This window comes from Halichondria panicea, chromosome 3 (genome assembly GCF_963675165.1).
Source record: "Halichondria panicea chromosome 3, odHalPani1.1, whole genome shotgun sequence".
In the NCBI taxonomy this organism is placed as follows: Eukaryota; Metazoa; Porifera; class Demospongiae; order Suberitida; family Halichondriidae; genus Halichondria; species Halichondria panicea.
This window is the reverse complement of record NC_087379.1, coordinates 7,247,326-7,260,916: the sequence shown is the minus strand read 5'-3', so window position 1 is coordinate 7,260,916 and position 13,591 is coordinate 7,247,326. Positions and strand designations below refer to the sequence as shown.

The window sequence follows — 13,591 nt, the reverse complement described above, 5'->3', positions numbered from 1 at the left end:
TAACCAACTAAGCTAAAAATGATTGATCAAGTAGAGAAGTAGAAACAACTGCTGCAACTCTCTGCGAGTCTGACTGAGTAGAGGAGCATGAGAAACACTAGATGAGAGGAACAGACTGCACGAAGCATACAAGTGTTGGGGCCCGGGAAAGGATTGCACTTTGCAAGAATTAGAACCAGCCATGTGCTTACTTCCGGTATTTGCAGGAAGTCTCATCAACACAAAACAACTGCATTTAGTGGAGTTCGTCAGAACCAGAGAGTTGTCTGAGGTAAGCAAGACTGCCTAGTACAGTAAAATAGCAAATACTATATATCCACTAGACTTCTTGTATAGTACAGTCCCTGTGTCAGATTGTAGCTAGCTATTAAACTAGAATAAGAAGTGCTGGTTTGCATTGCAGCCTCCTATAGCTACAAGAATCATGACGACAGAAGAGCAGCAACGACAACACACTTGGACAGGACAACCGTCAGATAACCTGACCACCCTCACACAACTCACAGAGCACACTCTCCTCACAGCACTGCAGCAACGATACCAAGGCGATCATATCTACACGGATGTTGGTGACATCCTCATCGCCGTTAATCCCTTCCACCCTCTCCCCCTATACACGGAGGACTGGTCTCAGGCCTACAGTCGACTGGAGGTCAACTCCCTAGCACCCCACATCTTCAAGGTTGCCTCCAGGGCCTACAATGCCATGCTGAGTGATCGTAAGGACCAGGTGTGTGTCATTAGTGGAGAAAGTGGAGCTGGAAAAACAGAGTCGGCAAAATTCATAATGCATCAAGTAAGAGATTTGATACTTTTTTCGCTTTACTAATAAATTATAATGATGCGTTATAATTATGGCATTAAATTTTTGTATTAAACTGGCTATAGTTGTATAAATATCATGCCGTGCATGTTCTCATTATTAGCAGGTTAACTATTAACTGGCTGTGTTCCCCAGGTGATGTCCATGTGCCGGTCATCAGGGATAGGGCAACAGCTGCAACACAAAATCTCCCAGGTATGTAGTGGCATACACTCATTGTACTAACATCGACATTCATTGTATTATTACATTGATATATCGACATGTGGTTTATTGATGATCAATTATGGTAATTACTACCTGAATGTTGTGTCAGCGAGTGCCCTAGTAAGGCCAAGTGTGTGTATTGTTGGCTTCCCCTTGTTACCTAGTTTACCAACAACTAGTCAACTCTGTCCAAGTTCATGTCAACCTTCCTACCCTCACATGACAAGTTCATGTCAACCCTCAAATAACAAGTCATGTCAACCCTCCTACCAGAGGAGGTACGACACGGGTACCTCGATTAGGCTTAGTCACATGCAAAATTCAACGTTAAACTCATTATTGCATGTGACTAATTAACTCAATTCTAGCCTAATCGAGGTACTCGTGTCGGACCTCCTCTGCCCTCCTACCCTAACATGACAAAGCATGTACTATACATTACAGCTTACATGAACAATGGTTGTATCAATCACAATCAAGGAAGCTTTATTAAATTGATGCAAAATTCCTCTGTTGCCAAACCCTCTGATAGTTGTATTCAAAGGGTATAATTTGAGCTGTAGTGTAAGTTTTCATTGGCTGTGAGAATAAAGCTGTTGTTGTTATGGCTCTCACAATGTCATATTTGAGTGGATTGGAATTAGTGTTGTGAGTGGATTGTCTTACAGTGTAAATTCATCTGATCCTACGGCTAGTGGGTGGGAGGGAGGGTTATTAGTGTAGTGTAGTTTGTAAAAGGATATGTGTCTAATATCAGATACTCAGAGCAATTAAAAACGGTTGATCTATTGGCCACTATAGCAAAGTTTGGTTTTCCCTGAAGTAATGCTATGCTACCGTATTGTGTGGCTTCTTTGCTTACTGACAGGAATCTAGTGTGAGAGATACCAGTGTCAACATTTTCAGTTTCATTCCTCTTTCTTCCTCTGTCTGTAGCTTAACCCGATCCTCGAGGCCTTTGGGAATGCCCAGACATCGCTCAACGACAACTCGAGTCGGTTTGGCAAGTACGTGCAGTTGGTGTTTGAGCCCTCGGGGCGTATAGTGGGGGCGGGACTGCAACAGTACCTGCTGGAGAAATCAAGAGTCTGTGTACAAGGAGGAAAGGTGAGATCAAAGAAATATACGATAGAATGCGTGTGTGTGTGTGTGCGTGTGTGTGTGTGTGTGTGTGTGTGTGTGCGTGTGTGCGCGCGTGTGTGTGTGTGTGTGTGCGTGTGTGTGTGTGTGTGTGTGTGTGCGTGTGTGTGCGTGTGTGCGTGTGTGTATGCGTGTGGATAAGTAAGGTCTGGCATGCATGTCCTTCCTTAAGTGGACTTCAATTGGTGTGTGATTATGAATCCATTGTTCTTCAAATATTTCTTGGTAATAAACGCATTTCTACGTACGTGTGTAGCTCTGTTTTTGCCATGCTCCCAATTATTTCACTAACAGCGGCCTCTTTGCTGCATCCACTTAAAAGTGATGTTTGTGTCCCTTATTGGTGTGTTTGAAGTGCGCACTGGTGCCAGGAATAACTCTTACAATTGTGTCAGTGATTAATCGTGTTTATACACACACAGGAGAGAAACTTTCACATATTTTACTACCTCTACGCTGGCCTGGCGTCCAATCAAAAGGAGCGATTTGGACTAAAGGTATGCATGTCATTATACACTTAATATCTAATTATACGGTACAATTTAAGTTATGTGATTGGGTTATGAGTCAGCATTGATCTATGGTGGATACCTTCCGTAGGTCTTCACAACCTTTTCCGAGTGTTTGTTGTGCCTCTTTGATATTCGATCCGCAGACAGCTGATTAGTTTAATTGGCCTGCTTATGGAGGATGGAAGCCTTATATGCATGGGGGGACTGTTTGTACTGTGGTGTGTGCATACCCATGCGTGTGGTTATTGCATAGTGGAGACTGACAACATTGTCATGCCTGGATGATAACACTATATTGTAGGATTGCTTCAAACTACCATTTCCTTTGTTAAGTAGATATTCAATCCCTGGGTACATTGGTGCCTTCCTGTCTCAACTTCCCTTCTCACAAACCATGGGTTCTCACAAACCGAGATGGGGAAAATTGAACACTATTTGGAGGGTTTCTGTCTAGTAACTGAGGTCAATTGGTTTCAAGGTTAACTGTTTTCATTCTCTCTGACCCCCCTCCCAGGAACCCACTTCCCACCGCTACCTCAGGTCATACCCTAACCTGATAGCTGACTGTAGCTCTGAGCAGAGCAGGTGAGTTCCCTCGAACCGTTACTTTCAGTGCAACTGTGTATTTTATTGGAATCACTAGTTCAATAGTAAACTGCACCTCTGTAAAGTAAAAGTATATCGCTTTTCATGTTTATACAACTTCACAGAAAAGAAAAGAAAAGCTTTCACAATATACCGTATAGCGGGTTATTTTCGTGTGGTGGAAATGTTTGTATATTGCATACGAAAATTAGAACTACGAAATTATTCTACTGCAATAGATTCAATATCACTATCCTGAGCTGTACGAATATTTAAAATACGAATGGGTATAGTTCATACGAAAATTACTCGCTATATGGTACCCCTGACTAGCGATAAGTAATTTACCCCTCCCCCCCCCAGGGCGATGTACGAGGTGGTGATGGAGAGCATGACGGCTGTGGGTTTCAGTGAGGAAGAGCTGGACTCTGTACTCACCATCCTGGCAGGGATACTGTTACTAGGGGACATTGTGAGTTGTTGTGCTGTGCTGTATCCCACACACAGTGCGAAATCGATACTAATGTAACAACACTCTGTTTGTGCATGTTGAATACCACCGTATAGAGGGTAATTTTCGTGGGGAAAATATTCATGGTTTTCGTGGTTGGAGGTCTGACCACGAATATTTTACCCACGAACAAAGTGACCTTACCTACCTTTACCTGCAGTGCAAGCAGTATTAACCAATCCACGAAATGACTATAAATATTGCTCAAACGAATACTTTGCCCGCTATAATGGTATTTGCAAATCCATGAAACAATGTCCAATAAAACGTGGCTAGAAGGCTATAGAAGTTGTTCCCTGTGTATATTGCAATGTGACATATTCAATCTTTAATAATTTTTTTGTTTCTGCTGTGAACAGGAGTTCAAAGGTGATGAAACTGCCGAGGTCAGCACTCTTGCTGAAGCTGAGACAGCTGCTTCTCTACTGCAACTGGAGAGCTGTGATGCTCTCTGCTTTGCACTCACCAAGCTTAGAACAGAAACAAGAGGCAAGTCTCATTCAATAATCTACCAGCACTCACACACACTGTGTCTATGCATGCTGTATGTTTCGCTATAATAATTATTACGCTACGAATAATTATCCTCAAATTGATAATTTCATTCACAGGAGAGGTAGTGGACAAATGCTACTCTGTCACCAAGGCAGCTGACGTGAGGGATGGACTGGCTAAAGCGCTGTATGCTCGGCTATTCCAATGGATAGTGTCACGGCTCAACGGCTATCTGCAACCCTACCCTGACAATGACCAGCTCACAATGGGCATTCTGGACATCTTTGGATTTGAGAATTTTGAAGTGAATAGTTTCGAACAGTTTTGCATCAACCTGGCCAACGAGCAACTCCAGTGCTACTTCAACCATCAGATATTCGCCATGGAGAAGGTTAGGAAAACATGCCGTGTGGATTAGTAACATTACATAATAAGTATATAATTATATACTGGGGCGGATATATTTGTGTAGATTTATATAATATTATGACGTAAGTGGTATTGTTATATTTACAACCAGTAGATTGTAATTATAAGACGGGCAGAGCAATGTTTGGCGTATTTTCAGTCTTGTATAGCATGCATAATAAGATCTTGGTGTGTGTGTATATAGATGGAGCTTGAGAGGGAAGGGCTGGAAGAACTGGACATTAGCTTCACTGACAACAAACCTGTCCTCGATCTATTCCTCAGTAAACCTATTGGACTCCTCTCTCTACTGAATGACCAATGCCGCGGCCTCAATGTGAGTTAGCTTAACATCGTCACATGACGTATGTGGGGGGTAACTTAACACCTATAACAGCGTATGTGGGCATGTCCCATTGTTCCAGAAAGAACACCTAATTTTAAGTGATTGTATCATATCTCATATCTCACTGTAATTGAAGACGTAAATTGTTTATTTAGGGTTCAGAGAAAGCGTTTGTTCACAAGTGCAAAGAGAGCTTTGCGAAGCATCCAAACTATGCCCCTCACCGTGGCAACGCTCTGGTGTTCACTGTCAAGCATTATGCTGGAGACGTGAGTTGACACAATATAACATCATGTGCACGTACTTCCCACCACACAGCTAGCTGCCTGCATGATTGTACTCATGTTACACAGCTAGCTGCCTGCATGATTGCACTCATGTTACACGTGATGAGTCACAACAGTATCTATCGTAGTGCTAGAAATACAAACTAAATGCTAGTTAATTATGTGAGCGGCTATCTTAGCACATAAATTTGTATCAAACGTTTTCGTAGCCCCAAAATTGGCCAAAATGTTTTATATCCTCGCAAATAATTATTTCTAGCAATACGGTGTAGCTAATGTTCAAACAGTAACTACATGTGGCTGTATGCTCACACCAATAAGCCGCTACAAAGTATAAGTAAAGGTTCTAACCCCACCCCCTCACCCCCGTGTGTGTGTAGGTGGAGTACCGAGTGCAGGGCTTCCTGGAGAGGAACAAAGATTCATTACCAGACTCGGTGGTGGAGGCTGTGAAGGTATCATCTCTGAGGCTGGTACGCACTCTCTTCATGAGACACTCGGAGCAGCCGGTCGGCTCACAGATCAGGAAGACTGCTCTACCCAAAAGGTGGGTGCTCTGCGTATACGTAGGTTGTGTAGCGCCACTGAATTAAAGAGGTGGACTAGACACGCTTGATCAGCTATATGGCACGCCAAATGTAACAAAATTCTAAGGGGTGTTATAAAAAAATTTCCCCAGGAAATAAGTATTTCTGGGGGCAAAATAAGGTACTTTCTTGTCTATGTAATACTATAGTAAATTGGTAACTGTTAAAATTGCTTGTATTCATCATAATTATATACCCCCGCCACACACACACACACACACACACACACGCACACAGTCAACGTTCTGTGATGAAGGCATTGTCCATGTCCAAGCGTCGCAAGTCCTCGGTTGGTCGCAAGCAAAGGGGTGGGGCCAAAAAGCTACTCACAGTCTCCGCCCACTTCCGTCAGAGTCTAGAGGACCTCATGCAGCGACTGTGTGCAGCCACACCTCACTTTGTCCGCTGCCTCAAACCTAACCTAGAGAAGGTGCCAGGGAAGTGGACCAAATCCTTCATGCTCAAACAGCTTCAGTAAGTCAACGGCGGTTGCTATATTGTGGCAATTTGAACAAAGATCGCCAAATTTAAATAATTTTCCGGTGGAAGCAACATCATTGCTGTAATAGCCATGCCTGAGAATGCCTCTAAATTAAAAACGCCAAAGTTAGTTGATTCGCCAAATTTTCAGTGATACGGTATTGTATCAATAATGTATGTACACGTACATGTACCAGTAGTGCAGCTGTGATGTGTGTGATGTGTGTGTGTGTAGGTACACTGGGATGCTGGAGGCAGTGCGTGTGAGGAGGGAGGGGTTTGCATATCGGCCATTCTTCTCAACCTTCTTCAGTACCTACCGATCTCTAGCCTACTACTTCACAGATCAGGTAAGCTTGTACGTACGAGAGCATTGTGAGCACATACTGACCTCTGACCTCCCCCCACTAGAGCCACAAAGGTTGTGAGGTGGCGTGCCGTGAGATCCTGACGAAGGCGGGGCTTGAGGACTGGAGGATGGGCTCATCTCGCGTGTTCCTACGCTACTACCATCAGGAGAGGTTGCAGTTATTGCTCAAGAGTTTGGAGGACAAAGCCACTCTCATTCAGAGGATTTATCGTGGCTACCATACCAGGAAAACGTGAGTCATTTTAAAGAGCTATCTTTAACTGCACATAACTTAAGTTGGGAACGTTCAATTTTAAAGCTAAAATATACATTTACCCGTTCTTTGATAGAGCTACGAGGTGGTGTGTTTAGATCAATGGTACCTGTGATTATAGCTAATTGTCAGATCATAATTATAATTAAGGCATTGCTGTTGTTCTGTATAGGACGTCTGAAATGAGGGAGAGGCAAAAACGAGAGAAGGAAATGGTCTCAAAGTTCCTAACAGTGATGAACAGACACTGCGAAGGTAAGACCCTCCCTAGTGTTTAATCAGCCACTCATTTATACCCCCCACATAGATTGCTTCCCTGTGATGGTGGCTTTGAACAGAACTGATAATCTACTGGCGCATACGAGGTTCGCTCACCGTAGGGAAGAGGACACACCCCTCACACGCTTGGACAGTTACGCTGGACTGGATACACAACAGAAGAACTTGAAGAAAGCAAAGAAATTCGGGCTCAAAATGATGCCAAGTTTAAAATTGACGAATGGTTCTCCTTTGAAGTCCAAAAGTAATGACAACATTGCTCAAACTTTGTCTGATTTTGAAATAGATGAAATGATTCCAGCCTCTCCCACTGAAGAAGCAAACACTCAGGATAAACAAAAACCGCTTCAAATTCAACCAGATTCTGAGACTGTCCTTCGATCACCGTCTCATCTGCCCCCAGTACCAAGACCTCGTAGCAGACTCCCCTCCAATTACGGGCTAGGTACAGAGGTCAACCATCGCTCCCCCTCTCCCTGCCCTCCCCCCGTCCCCCAGCCACGTGGTCGGGTACGCTCCAACGGAAGCAGTGACACTGGGTCCACTGGCGAGGCTATGAACAACAGTCCTATACCAACACCTAGGAGACGTACTAAATCCAATGAACCATTGTCACCAAATCAGACCACTGCCACTGCAGACCAAACGCTGTTATTCGAACAAAATGAGGTCCCTCACTATCAGCTACCAGTTGGAGTCTCCTCCGGCAACAATCTATCGACAACTGGCTCTTTTACTTCCCTTGAAGGAGAGAAACCGGTTCCAAAGCCACGGAAATCCCCTACCGCCTCACCACGGCATGAGAAGATGAACGTACGAGCGGAGATTCGAGTCCCTATGTTGACTAGGGGATCGGATGAAGTGTCACTGGATTTCTTCCCCCCGACCACCAGCTCTGATAGACGAGGGTCACATGACTCGACAGGGGAGAGTGTGCTCGACTTTATTCCTAATGAACGATCACCGAGGCCTGGTGAGTGGGTGTAGTACTGTGTGTGTGTGGTGTGTGGGGTGTGTGGGCGTATGTGTGGGGTGTGGGAGAGTGTCACTTGGGTAGCAAGTAAATTTGTTTGATAATTTGTACGCTAAAGAGTTCTGTTGATCATTCTGTTACGTACTCGATCCTCTCCCCTTGTTTAGATGTGGTATTGCCAGATCAAGAGCTGACTGCAGAGGGTCTGTATGCAAGAAGACCCAGCATGGCCAGTAACCTGCTCAACCTTCGTCTGTTGGCCAACTCGTGCAGCAGTCTAGTGACTAGTGAGGACGGTTGTGAGACAAAGAGATGGTCAGGAGTGAGCACTGGTTCTGACAATAACCTGTCAGAGCATCCACCACAGGTGAATAAATAGTGTGGCCAGCGTGACTAGTGCAGTGTGGCCAGCGTAACTAGTGCAGTGTGGCCAGCGTAACTAGTGCAGTGTGGCCAGCAGCGTGACTAGTGCAGTGTGGCCAGCGTGACTAGTGCAGTGTGGCCAGCGTGACTAGTGCAGCAGTGTTATTGATAATTCATATTCGAGCGTCAAATAGTTATAACACCACCCTTCACAGTCTTATTATGTGCTGTATGTACTTTATGTGTACATTGTACTATGGTTGCACCAAAGATCAAAGGCTTCAGTTGTAGTTTATACTACTTATACAACCTGTCTGACCACAGCCATGGTATATGGCTGTTATACCCTAGTGTATAACAGCCATATACCATGGCTTGTGGTCAAACTACATGTACAGCTAGAACTGAATACAGTATCCCACCTTTGCAACAAAATTGGGTTTTTTGACACACTGTTTCAATTAAAACAATGACACACTAGATCTACTCAATTCAATCAATATTAGAGCTAGAGAGAATTCAATACAAAAAAGGGTCTACTAATGTTTTAGTCAACATAAAAAGAGCCAAGTTCGAGCGATGAATAGTTCCAAAAAGGAGGCAAATTTGGAAGAACTCCGTGAACCGAACGATACTGGTTTGTTTGTGTTGCTTTTTTTCAACTTTCAACATTGGTTGTCACAACCTGCTTATTGCATTGCTGCATGGGACCAGGAGCAGTAAGAAGGGTCCAGACTGCCAAGTGTTTCTCAGACTAAAGAGACTGCACTGCACTGGGCCAGTACAGTAGGCTTGTGGAATGATATTTTCGGGTACATTTGCACTCTTTGTAGACAAGTAGCACCAGTGTACTTTCTTGAAGTGCCTTCTATAAAGATGCAGAAACACAGCCTTCACAATTGCTTGCTTGAATCATAGACGCTTGCTTGAATCAGCCATCGCGCTTTTTAAAAAGATAGCAAATTCATTGCATAGCTATAGCAACAGTGACGTCAAACAGTAGTTATAAGCATATTCATTGAAGAAGCATGACAGGAAGTAGCTAAACATAGTAGTACAGTTCTAAACATAGTACAAGCCAGTTAAACTATGGCCTCTCGTGGTATATTTGCTTTACACGCTCGAGTAATCAGATAAACCAACTCGGCTGCGCCTCGTGGTTTATCAGATTACTCTCGCGTGTAAATCAAATATACCACTCGAGGCCATTGTTTAACTATAACTTATATTATAGTTTTTATTGTGGTGCACTATTGCAGGCTGACAAACGCAAGGCTAAGAGAGGGTTTGGGTTTGGCACTGGGCGAAAACAGAAACGCAGAAGTCGTCTGGACAGCTGTACCTCAAGCACTGGAGGGTAAGGAATCACATCGTAAATCTCATAGTTTCTCTTAGAGCCTCTGGAATTAGTTAAAATGACCACCCCACACTGTATATGATTTATAATTATTTATGCAGGAGTGTGAGTGAGCTTCGACAAAGCTCCGTGTCATCAGAGAATGGGGAGGGGGCGGAGTTCCTCGGGTTCTATCCCTACCTGGACCAGATGGCAGCAGAGGACTTCGTACTGGGACAGCCTCGAGGCACTTACGCTATCTGCAGACTAGCAAGGTAGAAATTAAAAAAAACATTGGTGTTCTAGACAGTTAATTTTAAGTGATCAGTATATACTGTGTAACTTAATCTCCACCCCACCCCCCTTAATTTCAGTAACGAGACCACACCCACTTGTCATGCACTGGTGCTCTCGCTGGGTCGCTCAGTGACCACCACCCCTATCCTCACTAACCACGCCCCCTCGGGGGAGGAGCAGTTCCACTTGAGCACACACTTGGAGCAGCCATTCCCTCTCCTCAGAGACCTCGTCAAGCACTACAGGTACTGTACAGTGTACACTGTAGCTAGTTATACAATGTACATGTAAACTTGTGTATGAAAATGTATAATTTTCCTTCCTTCGTTATTATATAATTATTATATTATATCAAGTTACTGTATAGTGGTTTTCGTGGGGTAAAAAATTCGTTCAACTCGAAAAACGGTGATTTTCACAAGTAACATTTTTATTGCCTGCACTGCATTGCATGCGTTCCAGTAAGCCACGCCTACGTTTTCGTGGAGGTCAGCTAGCTCACGAAAATAAATTACCTTACAAAAGTTACCTGCTATACGGTAGTGCATGTCGTTGTGGTGTCCTTTGGTATGTAAACATTGCATTGCGAGTGGCATCATTTCATATTATACTCTTTAAGTTTTGACACAATTTTATAATCATATCAATATCCACACTCTTTCTTTGTGTAGGAGTCACGCAGTGTTGGAGGGTGTGTGTCTGTGTCAGCCACGCCTACTAGCTGGAGTGTACGTGCCCACCCACCAGAAACCCACCGTGACGCCACGGAAACGAGCCCCCGTCCCTCGAAAAAGACGAAAGTTTAGCAAACCAATTGTAACTGAGATACAGTCAGTAGCTTGAGAAAACTACTTTGTGTTCCAAGCACAATAATTATGTAATCACACTTTTCATCATCCATCCAGTAGTTCAATTTTCATTGTTTCACAATCACTCTCAGTGCAACAGCATCAGTCATGTATATAATACAATTATTACACGCAAAAATAATAATACTAATATACCGTTATGCTGTACACATCAGTACAACTATGTATACGCACTGTGGGTAAGGTACTAGCTCTATAAAGTTGAGTTTCTATAACAAATCAACAACAGTATAGTTATAGTTACGTATAGTACAGGCAAGTTCGTTCATTCATTCCTCCATGTCCTTCATTTTCTGTGGGGAGGGGAGGAATTGAATTTTAAAAGCTGACTATGCATATTCTCATAATAATATACATTACACAGCAGGCTACGTATACATCACAGAGTGATCGTGTGAGCTCTCACCATGTACTTGGCACTGTCGTCCACTTTCTTGGTCTTCTTCTTACTGCACAGTCCACAGCACATTCCTGTGGGCAGAGGAACCATTAACAGTGTGGCCAGCTCAACACTCAGTGTGTGCGTGTGTGTGACCATTAACAGTGTGGCCAGCTCAACATGTGTTGTGGCTAGTGACCATCTGTTCACATACACACTTGCTAAGTAATCCCCCATAACAAAGCAGATCTAAAGAATAGCCTTTGTGTCTGCAATGAAAACTTCACACACACGCACAAGCCAAGGGACACTGTCAGCACATGCAAGCATGACAATATTTCAGACTTTTTAACAGATTTACTAGGAAACTTGATACTTCCTTGAACAAGTAGTAATAAAAAAACATTAGGTACACACACACACATGCACGCACGCACGCACGCACACACACACACACACACGCACGCACACACACACACACACACAATGACCCACCTCCATTGAGAGCTTTCTTGTGGTCATACTTTCTCCCCGTCACGCACGCTTGCACGAGGAAAGCGATGAGGATGAGGACTCCAAACACACCCACCATGGTCCACGAGTACCAGCAGGGCTTGATCTGTGATCTGTGCTCAGCAAACAGCACCAGATAGTAGACAATAGACCCCAGCTCAATGTAGTAGTCCAGTCCCCACACGATCATGAAGCTACCGAGCACGGTGGTACCAAACATGAAGAACCACTTCTGAACAAACAACGTCACAATACCGAGGGCAATACCAACGGCAAGAGCGATAAGAATTGGCACATAGATGTGGGTACGGAAGAAGGCGACATCGATGGCTGCGAGTATAAACCAAACGATGAGGAATCCAATGCTCCCTCCAGCGAGGAATATGCCAATGTAGTAGAGACAGATGATCAATACTCCAGCGAGGAGGCCCACTACGATGGGTACGATGATGGACACGTAGAGAATCCAGGAGCCAGTGAGCTGGTGAGTGAAAGAGAGGATGATGAAGTAAGTGACAGAGCCAGCCAGGAGGAAGCCAATCAGGAAGAGCACTATCTTCATGAGACGGTATCCTGTGCGTGCGTGTGTGTGTGTGTGTGTGTGTGTGTGTGTGTGTGTGTGTGTGTGTGCGTGCGTGTGTGTGTGTGTGTGTGAAGAGGTATGTGATTTGCAGTTATCATAAGCTTTTAAGAAAGCATACTTCCATTGTGAAAACAGAATAGCAAAGATAATCACGGTGTGTAAAATAAACAACACAAGCTTTACGTAAACAGTCAGTAGAATCTTATTATTCATCAAGACTCACCGATAAAAGCAAAGACAACGCCGAGTAGGATGAGTGCAGCTGACAGAATGAGTGCAATGGTGTGGTAGTATTCCTTGTTGTACTTGACTGGGTCACACTTCTGACTAACGTTCAGTGTGTAGTCGACGTTAATGGGCAGGTAGCTGGAGAGGTTAGCCAAGGCTTGCTCGAACTTGCTCTTAGTGTTATTGAAGAACCCAACGATTGTATTCTCAGTTTGCTGGATGGTATTTCCGACATCTTCAACCTCATCGACTGCTTGGTGCACAGAATCGAGAGCTTCATCGACTGATAACACACCCTTTGTAGGAGTGATCACAATGGGCTTGGAGTGATGCTTGCCTTGTGCACACACGGCCACGGCACACAGAACAACGACCAGGCACAACTGAAGCGGTAGAGAACATTCATAACATTAACATCGTAGCTAGCTAGCTAGCTAGATCAGTATTATTATCTACATGTAGCTACATTCAGCCAAGATTTCAACAACAATTCATACGTGTTTATGCAACCAATGCTTTTCCTAGCTACCTGTAGAGGATAAAGATGCCTTACCAAGCTCCTGAGTACAGCCGCCATTATTGTTCCTTCCTTCCTATATCCCTAAAGGCTTTGTTAGTTGCGTTGGCTACGCTTTGTCTGGTTTCTGGTTTGTTTTCCTGCGCCGTTGCGCAATACCTTCATATGCGCGTGGGTGTATTACGTCAAAGGGGGGAGGGGCTCATGCGTAATTTACGTAAGCGAAGATCACCAAAATAAAATGAATAGC

General features: G+C 44.0%; 2 protein-coding genes across 3 annotated transcripts; one reads left to right on the top strand and one right to left on the bottom strand.

Annotated features, from left to right (window-relative positions):
* The first annotated feature begins 48 nt into the window (after positions 1–48).
* LOC135334012 (myosin-IIIb-like) lies at positions 49–11,245 on the top strand. 2 transcript variants are annotated; one of them, XM_064529047.1, is made up of 22 exons: positions 49–271; positions 404–796; positions 959–1,018; positions 1,967–2,137; positions 2,593–2,667; positions 3,197–3,267; positions 3,631–3,739; positions 4,138–4,267; positions 4,390–4,664; positions 4,887–5,018; positions 5,183–5,296; positions 5,695–5,861; positions 6,139–6,375; positions 6,617–6,731; positions 6,793–6,983; positions 7,177–7,259; positions 7,312–8,256; positions 8,424–8,623; positions 9,879–9,976; positions 10,078–10,230; positions 10,330–10,497; positions 10,924–11,245. In XM_064529047.1, the coding sequence occupies exons 1-22, from the start codon at positions 182–184 to the stop codon at positions 11,093–11,095; spliced, it is 4,149 nt and encodes a 1,382-aa protein (XP_064385117.1). In that variant the 5' UTR covers positions 49–181; the 3' UTR covers positions 11,096–11,245. The 2 variants fall into 2 exon arrangements, with proteins under 2 accessions (XP_064385117.1, XP_064385118.1); XM_064529048.1 differs by having other exon boundaries at positions 127–271; positions 414–796.
* On the bottom strand, positions 11,187–13,530 carry LOC135334022 (transmembrane protein 198-like). Its single transcript, XM_064529059.1, has 5 exons — positions 13,378–13,530; positions 12,820–13,207; positions 11,996–12,586; positions 11,528–11,592; positions 11,187–11,414 (listed from the first exon to the last, which is right to left on the bottom strand). The coding sequence occupies exons 1-5, from the start codon at positions 13,399–13,401 to the stop codon at positions 11,391–11,393; spliced, it is 1,092 nt and encodes a 363-aa protein (XP_064385129.1). The 5' UTR covers positions 13,402–13,530; the 3' UTR covers positions 11,187–11,390.
* Positions 13,531–13,591: the final 61 nt, after the last annotated feature.

What these genes read in the sequence shown, in the direction of transcription:
- LOC135334012 (XM_064529047.1), top strand. Translation starts at nt 182, where the DNA reads ATGTGCTTACTTCCGGTATTTGCAGGAAGTCTCATCAACACAAAACAA. An exon ending in GCTTAGAACAGAAACAAGAG is followed by an intron (nt 4,268 to 4,389) that starts GCAAGTCTCATT and finishes TTTCATTCACAG; the next exon opens with GAGAGGTAGTGGACAAATGC. An exon ending in TGTACCTCAAGCACTGGAGG is followed by an intron (nt 9,977 to 10,077) that starts GTAAGGAATCAC and finishes TTATTTATGCAG; the next exon opens with GAGTGTGAGTGAGCTTCGAC.
- LOC135334022 (XM_064529059.1), bottom strand. Translation starts at nt 13,401, where the DNA reads ATGGCGGCTGTACTCAGGAGCTTG. An exon ending in CGGCTGTACTCAGGAGCTTG is followed by an intron (nt 13,208 to 13,377) that starts GTAAGGCATCTT and finishes CTACCGCTTCAG; the next exon opens with TTGTGCCTGGTCGTTGTTCT. An exon ending in ACGACAGTGCCAAGTACATG is followed by an intron (nt 11,415 to 11,527) that starts GTGAGAGCTCAC and finishes CCCTCCCCACAG; the next exon opens with AAAATGAAGGACATGGAGGA.